This window comes from Symphodus melops (assembly GCF_947650265.1).
Source record: "Symphodus melops genome assembly, chromosome: 15".
NCBI classification, from domain to species: Eukaryota; Metazoa; Chordata; class Actinopteri; order Labriformes; family Labridae; genus Symphodus; species Symphodus melops.
The window spans coordinates 21,325,263-21,335,380 of NC_136705.1; the positions used below are offsets into that span (position 1 = coordinate 21,325,263).

The 10,118-nt window shown below is 40.6% G+C and overlaps 2 protein-coding genes across 2 annotated transcripts; one reads left to right on the forward strand and one right to left on the reverse strand.

Moving 5' to 3' along the window:
- Window positions 1–519: 519 nt before the first annotated feature.
- On the reverse strand, window positions 520–3,969 carry mettl18 (methyltransferase 18, RPL3 N3-histidine). Its single transcript, XM_079362822.1, has 2 exons — window positions 3,584–3,969; window positions 520–2,173 (listed from the first exon to the last, which is right to left on the reverse strand). The coding sequence occupies exons 1-2, from the start codon at window positions 3,686–3,688 to the stop codon at window positions 1,211–1,213; spliced, it is 1,068 nt and encodes a 355-aa protein (XP_079218948.1). The 5' UTR covers window positions 3,689–3,969; the 3' UTR covers window positions 520–1,210.
- An 88-nt stretch (window positions 3,970–4,057) lies between these two features.
- On the forward strand, window positions 4,058–9,172 carry zdhhc16a (zDHHC palmitoyltransferase 16a). The gene is made up of 11 exons (XM_079362821.1): window positions 4,058–4,178; window positions 5,040–5,297; window positions 5,382–5,576; window positions 5,685–5,773; window positions 6,879–6,907; window positions 7,005–7,138; window positions 7,288–7,371; window positions 7,462–7,547; window positions 8,028–8,151; window positions 8,301–8,371; window positions 8,484–9,172. The coding sequence occupies exons 2-11, from the start codon at window positions 5,064–5,066 to the stop codon at window positions 8,584–8,586; spliced, it is 1,149 nt and encodes a 382-aa protein (XP_079218947.1). The 5' UTR covers window positions 4,058–4,178; window positions 5,040–5,063; the 3' UTR covers window positions 8,587–9,172.
- The last annotated feature ends 946 nt before the right edge of the window (window positions 9,173–10,118 follow it).

Below are 10,118 nucleotides of genomic sequence, written 5' to 3' on the forward strand. Positions count from 1 at the left end.
TTCATACACAAGAAACCGCTCTGCACTTCTTTAGAAAAAAACCCTGTCAGGATAATTCAACACATTTCCTTGATCTGAACAAGAAGGGGATTCCACCTGGTATTGGAAAAACTTGCAGCACAGTTCCCTTCTTGTTCCTGGATGCTAGTTTGCACACATTTCCTGGATGCTCATAGGATCATGTGAAACTGAAGGTAAAACCCAACAGAACCGCGAGATGCCCTTCCCAGAGTAAGAGACCTTATAGACTCCCACTATTGATGTGCAGTGACTCTAGAGTCTACTTTCCAACTCCATCCTTGGGCTGGTAGGATAAGTTGCAATTGACATTTTGTGCTGGACTTCAGAAACAAGCCTGGCTTTCATGCTGCTGTTTGAACACTGGGGAAATCACTTGCAAAGGTCACTGAGCCCACTTCCTTTCTTCCCCCCCATGCATCTAAAGACCTGTTTCAGCCCCTTTCAACTTCACTTCACTTGCTGGCAGACATATTCAGATTTCTATATATAGGAAGTGAAAGAAGGTGCAGGTAACTGTAGAGCGAATATGAAATGAGACAGCAAATTTAACAGTTTTTCTTTGTTTTCTCACTGATGATTCACCCCACATATAAGCTTCATATTGGATATGAAAACACGCCTTTGACAGTTATTACACGATGAAAGTTGGATATGAAATAAATAACTTTTTTTTTTTTTTTAACATTCCCATGACCGCCATTTTCCTCTAAGGTACAAATCTCTCAATTTGTTAAAGTGTTGTAGCCTACTGTTCCTGTTAGTAAAAAATTAAATATAGAGAACCTGAAGGATAAAAAGATAATGGATGGTGAAAATCTTGATGGAAACTGGAGTCATATATGAAAGAAAACCACACAACTGATAAACTTTAGACGACTGTCAGACAGCAGCTAACAATAGCTTCTAATATTGCCATTTGATTTTTACACTCTACAGTTAAAAATAACTCGGAACAAGTCATTTTTTGTTTGTTTATTTCTGCTGTAAAAACAAGCATTTTGGTATGGGACCTAATAGGGGTCCCTTGGCTTTTGGAGCCAGACTCAAACGGACACTGGAGGAACAACAGGTTTTTTTTTTTTTTTATCTCAGCAGTGGCTTCATTAACAAGATGGGCTGGTGCCGCTTGCCGGTAATACAGAAGTACAATATCATAACAACAACTGAGTTCCCCTTCCTGTGCTTAAAGTCAAAGTGGCTTTCTAAAACGTAGAATTACAACATGTCTTTGTAGTCCTTCCTCCCCATCCCACAGGCGATCCAGAGAGAAAACACCCCTCTGCTCAACAAATGTCTCAAAAAGGTGAAGTCCACCGCCTACCCCAAAGTAGTGCGATTTGGTGGCGAGGTAAACAAGTCCGTTGGGAGCCAGCAGTTTGTGGAGGGTCTCGTGTAGAGCTGGGTAATATGCCGTGTTGTAGATAGTCTCTGAGGTCAATATGATGTCATATTTGGGTTGTGGATTCTCCTTTTTAACCAAATCAAGAAATGTGCTCCAGTCACCAGAGAAAAAACGGCACCTAGCAAGAAGTGGGTCCTGGGAGAGGCCTGTGGCTCTTTTCTTAGGAGGTGAACCACCATCTTTTTTCTCATCATTCTCTTTCACCTTCTTCTGAAAGCCATGTTCCTTCTTTACTTTTCCCTCTCCACTCCCCTTTTTGTCCTCTTCGCTGTCAAATTCATCTTCCTCTTGGCAGTTCAGTATTACATTTGGCACAGTGAGCTGTTCAATAACCGTACTGTTATAATCTTGGAAGTGGACCTGTCTTGCTCCTCTCTTAAGAGCCAATATCCCTAACAGTCCCGCACCACAGCCCAAATCCAAAACCTCCTTCCCCCCAAAGGTCTCTCCTTCTTTCTCAATCAGCTCCAGGAGGTCGTATGTGCACTCCCACACCTTCAGCCCTCCCTCATACACGCCAGAGATGAGATCAGACCTCTGCTCGGCAGTCCGAGACAGAATTTTCTCCCCGTCTTCTCTCTCTGCAGCCGTCTTCTCAAAAACGGTCTCATTCAGGAAGTGAAGAGGAGGAAGAGTCCCTATGGTGATTGTTTCAGCCACAGCATCAGTGAGTAGAAACTGTGGGTCAGACTGTGGAAGGTGCTCTTTGGCCTCTTTTAAAGGCTCCGCTGGTTTGGTATTTTCCCCAATCTGAAAAACACAAAGTGGTACATGTGGTAAAAGAAGAAATTTTTTCTTTCAACTCTGCATGCATCTGACCACTCTGTGAAGCTACATTAATGTTTCAAAGTTTGAAGCCCATTCAACTGCAGGGATATGAACCTGTGATAAATTGATGCTCTGTAGCCAGAGGAGAGAAACTGCTGCATGTGAGACTAACTTTAAAGTTTGTGTTTTAGTTAGAGCTGATTAAATTACCTAACAATTGTTTTTGATCAATGCAGCCAGTCCGAGATCCAGTCCCTAAATTACGTCAATAAATCACACCAAACAATTTTATTTAACTATCATTTTGTAAATCTTCAGTCAGAAAAACAGCTTTTTGTGGAACGCTTTAACCTGCGGAGCTGAAACTGGATCCAGACCACAGACTTTTTATACTAATTAAGACTGAAAGCCAAGAACTGGCTTTTATTTGACTGGGTGAAACTGCTAGACAAACAGTTCATGTAGTCACACCTACAAGTAGCCTTTCACTTTAACAAAACAACGCCTGGCGAGTTTTGTGCATATCTCACAAGTCTGGTGTCTGACTCAACAATCACTCCCACAGACTCATATCAGTATGAACTTGTATCATTTCCATTGACTTTTAACTGACATACTTCAACCTGTGACATCACAGTTAGCAGGTAAACAGATTATCAACCTACGCTCTCTAGTGGTTGCTCTAACCTACTTTCATTGTTAATTATGGTGGAATCCCTTCCACGATGGAAAATAAAAGATGTTATTATTATTTACATATGTGGGTTTGTTTGTGTCTGGTGTACCATGTAGGAGTCTTTTTTTTGTTATCATTTTCATTCCAGGGGAGTCTTATTATTGCTTTACACTTCTTTATCTATTTCAATAGAAGGCAGGTCTGCCTATATTGTTAGGTAAATCTACATTTTTAAGAGGTTCGTTTTGTACTTGCAGGACTATTTTATCAACGTGAAAAATGCAATGAAGAGTGAAAAGGCGACGTTTGTTTGCAAACTATTATTTTTCTAATTTAAGTTCATGTTTAAGTAGAAAATGTATGTTCTTAAAACATTGCTTTTCTCTTGTGCCTTTGGCTGCTAGTTTATCTTTCTCTGTTTTATTTATTATCTTTAATGAGTTTGTGTGTTTATCTTTGTCTTCTGTAAAGCACTTTGGGTTTACATTTGTATAAAAAGTGATAAACAAATAAAATTCAATGGAATTAATTATTGCAATAAATTCAGACCTTTAAAAATTGTTTATAGCAAAAGCCTAAGCTGTAATAAAAGCTAAAGCTTGTTGCTTTTGAAAAACATGTGGCTATATGTATTCAAACATACCAAGTTTCAAAACAACAACCAGTTGGTTAATAATCTGACAGTTTTCAGTGACTCAAACTAAAAAGTAACTCACTGGTTTAGCAGCATTGTCTTTGTTTTCACGTTGCACTTGAATTTCGTGCCCTTCTTCCGGGTTTGTGGTTTGTGGAGGAACGTCAAAATTAAAACAAAAAGACATGATTATTACTAACAACAGTGCAGAAAAGACAAGCAAGAGAAGTGAAGTGTGGATCCCGGTCTCCTACAGTGTCCACATGGTGAGGAAACCAGCATGAAGTAGTTTAGCAGGGAAGTTGCGTGTAAAAACTACAAGTCCCAGAATTCTCCGGACCAAATTCAACGATTACCAGGTTTCATTGGCTTCGTATGTGGTTAAGACCCGTAACCCTTGGAATTTGGTTGTATTTATATTGTTAAAGTTGTAAAAAAAATACACAAATGTACAGCTGTGGTAAAACATGAGACGCCGTGTTTATTTCCTGGTTTATTTTTACCATGGTGCATTTCGTTGCCTTTCAAGCGCATGCGCAGACATACGGATCAGGATTCAGATTCGGCTGTCCCTGAAGGTCCCCTGATCCCGCTCTTGTCCATCTATATGTGGCAATAATCCCATTTTTCGCCTTCATTTGAAGCATGTCGACGACAGGGGCTCCCTCTGCAGCATAGTGAGTATGCCTTGAGATAAATCTCTTCTGTTTTGAAATGTCAGAAAGAATGCATGGCACAACATCGGGTATTAAAACTGTTGTCTGTGACATCCAAACAAAAGGGATTTAACAGCCTTAGTAATTTGTGACACCGTGCACAGCAATGTTTGTCATGGAGACATAAACTGTTTGGCATTTGAATTTTCCCAGAGGCTGCACATTGGCAATTTGCCATTTGAAGTTTTTGCTTTGATGAAGTGTAATGTTCGTAAAAGGTGTCAGCTTCACCTCCAGACTCTACCTGCCAGACTCCACCCTGACAGGAATGTAGTAAAACAAGGGTTGAGCGACCCCTCCCTTTGTCCAAAATGATCGTTTGATGAGCGAGAATTAACTTTGGATGCCCTGCCTTGTTCATTTTACACCTGTGAGTTGTGGCTGTACCTGAAGAGTCAGATGTAAAAGACTAGTGTAGTAGCAGGTCTACAAACGGTTTCACAGCTGAGTTGGCAGACTCCCATGTTGCATTTGGTAAGTTTAATTTAATTCAGACAATCCTTGCTGAAAGAGAAGTTGTCAATCAAAAACTTGATTGGCAAACATCCTGATGTAGATTAGATTTAATGTTAGATTATATTTTAAAACTACATGCCAGAAGTTTCCACAGAGTTTGCCGTACACCGCTTCTTTTGTGCCTGAAGGAATAATACATGTTCAAATGTTTTTCACTGTTTCCCACACTCTTAGCAAGCAGCAAAATTGATTAATAGAAACAATACTTAACTTTTTTTTTAACACCTAAATACTTGACACAGGTAGAAAATACAACTTGACATGCTGCATGATTGTACGTTTAACGCTTGCTTGATTTCTTTAAAGGTGCGGGCGTATCACAGATGCAGGATGCGGTGGTGTCCCAGCTCGGTGATCCACCTGCTTTGCTGTGTGCGGTTACGATCGTGTACAAGGAGAGGGAAAAACAGAGTACCACTACGGATTAGGGAGATATGGGCTTACATGAGGCTGCTCATGCAGTCACTTTACTTTAACTCCCTGACAGACTCTGATGTGGTGTTTGACTCCATCTTTGAGCCTGTGTTTTGGACTGTGGATTATGTCACCCGCTGGTTTGGCAAAGTGAGTATGTTTGCTTCATTCACTCTTGAACCTTTTTAAAAAAAAAAGTATTAATCTGTTTTATGTACCCTGTCTTTCTCACAGGTATTTATCTGTCTGGTGGTGATACTGGCCGGCTCTGTTATAGTGATAGCTTATACTGTCATTCTGCCTCTGGTCATCAAGACGTACAGCCCTCCATGGATTGCTTGGCACATTTGTTATGGACACTGGAACATCGTCATGATTGCTTTTCATTACTACAAGGCCACCAAGACGTCCCCTGGTTACCTCCCCACAGTAAGACATCAGCTCCACTTCTCTGCAGAAGCACAGATAGCTTTTCTAATCTGGAACTTAGTTCAGTTTAAATTTGGTAATGCAACAAAAATACTCTCTTTCAATCAGGAAAAAAATGATAGTCCATTTGTGTCAGTCTGCAAAAAATGCATCATGCCCAAACCAGCAAGGACACACCACTGTGGCATCTGTAACAGGTGAGTCCATGTTGTTTTTCTACTGTTCTACTTCGACTGATGAGGACGCTTGTTTCCTGAATGATTTAGACAATAATCAGATTTTTTTGATTTTTTTGTTTTCCTTATGAGAGAAAATGGCACTTGGTGCTAGCTTGAGTAAATAAATCATATTGATGCATGTCCACTCAGGGCTTCCGTAGAGTATCGGGGAGCTGAATGGGACACAACTTGATATGGTGGCAGTCCATTTGGAATTAAAATGTGAAGGTGTAAAAATGCACTTAAATGGTGTATTAATATATTGATCACTATTACAAAAAGCTGTCCTTTTAGAGCATCTCGTCCCAGGCCCCCATGGTCTATTATGCTTGGTAACCTCGTGGGGCTGTAACTAAGGTGTAATGCATGCTCACAATGGATAGTGAGGTAATTGGGTGTAGCCACATCTCAGCTCTTCAGAAATCAATCAATCTTTATTTGTATAGTGCCAATTCATAACAAGTGTTATCTCAAGACGCTTGACAAAAAAACAGACCATACTCTTTGTTATTTAATATTACAAAGGTGCAGATAAAAGGCCATATTTATTGCTACTGTATATTACAAAGATCAATCATGAGCACTTTTGAAAAGCAGCAAAATTTACATTGGTGAGAAAAAAACGTGCTTTTAAGAGGCAGAAATCGTCTGCCAAATCCCAGGCTCATGACAAAACAGCCTTCACAGGCCTCGGCTGCGATATGCCAAGCCCTTGACCTTAAAGGGCGAGCCCGTCCACAGTGACATGTGAACATGTTCAGGCTGAGCAGCAGGCATTCTCTTGATCTCATATTTCAACAGTTTCTTTTGGTACTTAATGGTGCCACATGTGTATTAAATTGATGATGTTGAGATTGTTTTGGGGTCTTATGGTCCCCCACATATTGCTGCATGTGTGAGTGTTTGCAGGTGCAGGTGTGTTTATATTTCCTTGTGTTTGAGGCTTATTGTACATTTGCATTAAATCTGTTTTGTGTCTGTTTTGTGCACAATGGCGATCTGTTGTTATACATTCAGCCTTAACCTTTACATGTTGGGTACCATAGCTTTAATGTTCATTATTGTCTTTTTTTTTCTTTTGTAGGTGCATTCTGAAAATGGACCATCACTGTCGTATCCTTTGTGTTATGATCCTCTCGTATCATTTCGGTGTTTAAAGTCAAATGTTATGACAAGACGATTTTCATTTTCCTGAACATTGGCATCTCAGCCTGGTTGAATAACTGTGTGGGCCACTTTAACCAGCGTTACTTCTTCTCCTTCTGTGTCGCATTGACCTTGGGCTGTGCCTACTGTAGCATCAGTGGCAGAAACCTGTTCCTTGATTCCTACAATGCTCTTGAGGTGAGGCGCTCCGACTCAAACACCTCACTTTAGAAAGCTAGCCTGCTTTGCATTTTGTCTTTGAAGGCTTGCTCGGTTGTGTTTACTACATTTTCTCTGCCTCGTGTCTGTTTAACCCTCTGCTCTGTGTTTGCTCGCTGTTTTATTAGCGCTTTAAGCATTTGGATATGGAAAAGCCAGGGGTACCAGTAACTGGGATGGGACATCTTATTGGGCTTCTCCCGCCTGGCCAGGTGCAGCTTTGACTACACAACAATACATATGAACTGTGTTTACTGTTCTCCGTTACTTATGCAATGTGTGCTCTTTTTACTTTTGTCAAGACCAACTTCCTGACTCCTGCACCTCCGCACAGCTTTAAGGAAAGGATGTTTCATAAGTGCATCATCTACATGTGGGTGCTTGCCAGGTAAAAACAAAAAAAAATCCTTTTGTTATTGCCACTTTCCAAACATAGACCCATGCCTCCTACAGTTACCTAATATCATACTCAGCAGGTGTTGTCTTTATTATTAAGTGTTCATAGATAAACTTGAACTAAATACATTGAGTTCAACAAAAGTCAACAAAAATGTGGATGGTTTTGAAACAGCTCCAGGAAGATGTCAGACACAAAGTATTTACCCTTAAGGAAAAAAAATAATCTACTAGCTTTCTTATAGTTAAGTATAATTTTCCAACAGGCTTCCCACCAATTAATTGAATTTGCATGTCTTTTATCCCTCACTGTCGATACAAAACAATGACGTACACACATTTGTTTCATACTAACTCAGGGCCAAGATAACATCCACATCAACCGTCAGTATGCTGCATATAGCGGAGACATGCCTGTTGTCTTTTATTATACCTGGCAGCTGATCTAATAAAATTGGGTTTGTTCCATCAGCACAGTAACAGTGGCCCTGGTACCTCTGACCGTCTGGCATGCAGTCCTCATATCCAGAGGAGAGACCAGCATAGAGAGACACATCAACAGCAAAGAAGCCAAGCGGCTGGCGAAACGAGGAAGGGTGAGCAGGTTTTAGTGCCTCAGATGGTAAAAAGACGCGATAGTCTTTAGTTACGATAGCTAAAACAGTTAACATACGTGTGTTCAAATGGTAGCACCTTCTATGAGTTGTCTAATTGTCCATTTTTGTTTTTTGAACTGTTCTGGCAGGTGTACAGAAACCCTTTCAACTACGGCAGGCTGAATAACTGGAAAATCTTCTTAGGCGTGGAGAAAAGGAGGTGGGTCTGTCATGGCTGGAACGATTGTCTGTTAAGATACCCATACATCATGAGTGATCCGTCCTCCTTGTACTCGTTGTAACCTCTGTTTTGTTTCATGTTCTGTCTCTAGTCACTGGGTGACGCGTGTTCTGCTCCCCTCTGGACACGCCCCCCATGGTGACGGTCTGACATGGCAGGTTGCCCAGGTTAAAAAAGAGTTAATACCTGTATGACAGACTCTGCTTCGGCACACTTTTGGCCTACTTTCTGCAGTAATTCGCTGCATCTGACTGGCTCTGGCTAATTGAACAGGTTGGTTGAAAGGGATCCCTTGATGGTGGCTCTTAACAGCTGAAGACATGGTCTCATGTTAACCTCCGATACCTCAAATTCTCACCGTGGCATTGCTCTTGTTTGGATGGTCTACATATTTCACCAGTGACAAGGCAGTGTGTCATGGAGGGTTTGTTCACTACAAGCGGGTCTTTGTTGACTAAGAGCATTGCACTGGGATGGGTTTGATATTTCTCAAAGCCTAATATACTCACTGACATATCATGGACTGAAATATCTTTTGACTTTTTTTTTTTTTTTTTAAGCCGTCACTCTGTTTTTTCCCCCAATATGATTTTTATGTATGAAAAAAAAGAAACAAACAAGAAGAATAATCCTTAAGTTTGGACATCTCCCTGCTCCATGATCATATTCCAGTCCAACAATCTTCTTTAAAAGAAAACTGCTGTACCATGACAATGTGTTATTTATCAGATGTTTTGTACTTGTTAAGTTAATAAATCTTTATAAATTGATTTATATAAACATTTGGACTCAGTCAATATTTTTAAACTAATATCTCTCACTGGCCTGTTGACAAACCCCCCAAATGAGGGGAAAAGTTCATCCCCCTCTATCTTTTGCCTTCTACCATTTTCAGAAAATATCTGTTAGCTATGTGTGTGTGTGCTCTGCCCTCTGAGTCTATCTTCTCACTGGAAACAATCGGATATGTTGCCAGAAATCCTGAGCCACTTAAGCCCTTCCAGAGAAGGGCGTGGTCGAACACAGCTCTATGTGCATTTAAAGCCACAGACACAGAAACAGCCTGTTCTGAGTTGGGGGGAGGGGGGGGGGGGGGGGGGGGGGAATGTATACAAGAAAATTCACAGACGTGGTTTGGATAACTTTGAGTCTTATTTAAATGTGGTGAAAATGTGGATAATATGGCACCTTTAATGTACCTTCTTTTTGTCCTCGTAACTGTGTTTTTTTTTCTGCTCTAACGTTACTTTAAAGTGGAGAGCAGACAAACTCTGGCTCAAGTGTTACATCACCGAGTTGCTCATGTACTGTAGATAGTCTGCTTGTAGTGGAGGATTAATTGGGAGATTAGTGAACATTGATATGAAAATATTACATCAGACACAGAAGTGGACATGCATGCAGATGAAAAATAAATGAGGATAATTTTTCCAGATTTGTGAATCGTCCTTGCTTGTAGCAATTCAAGGAAACGATCTTTTCCATATAAATGCAGACTAATGTGAGGCTGTGATTGCCAGTTAAAGGGTGAATACGAGAATTGAGTTAATCAGATAAAAGCAGAAGAGATTATGGGATGATAACAGATTTTAGCCTGTTTTAAACTCTGTCTCACCCTGCTGCAGCTCGTCACTCCCTCCCTCTACCCTCTGCATCAGTCCTCACACTCACACACAGACGTTTAACTATTCAATCTTCCAGCAGGTGGCAGTGCTCAACATGTCCA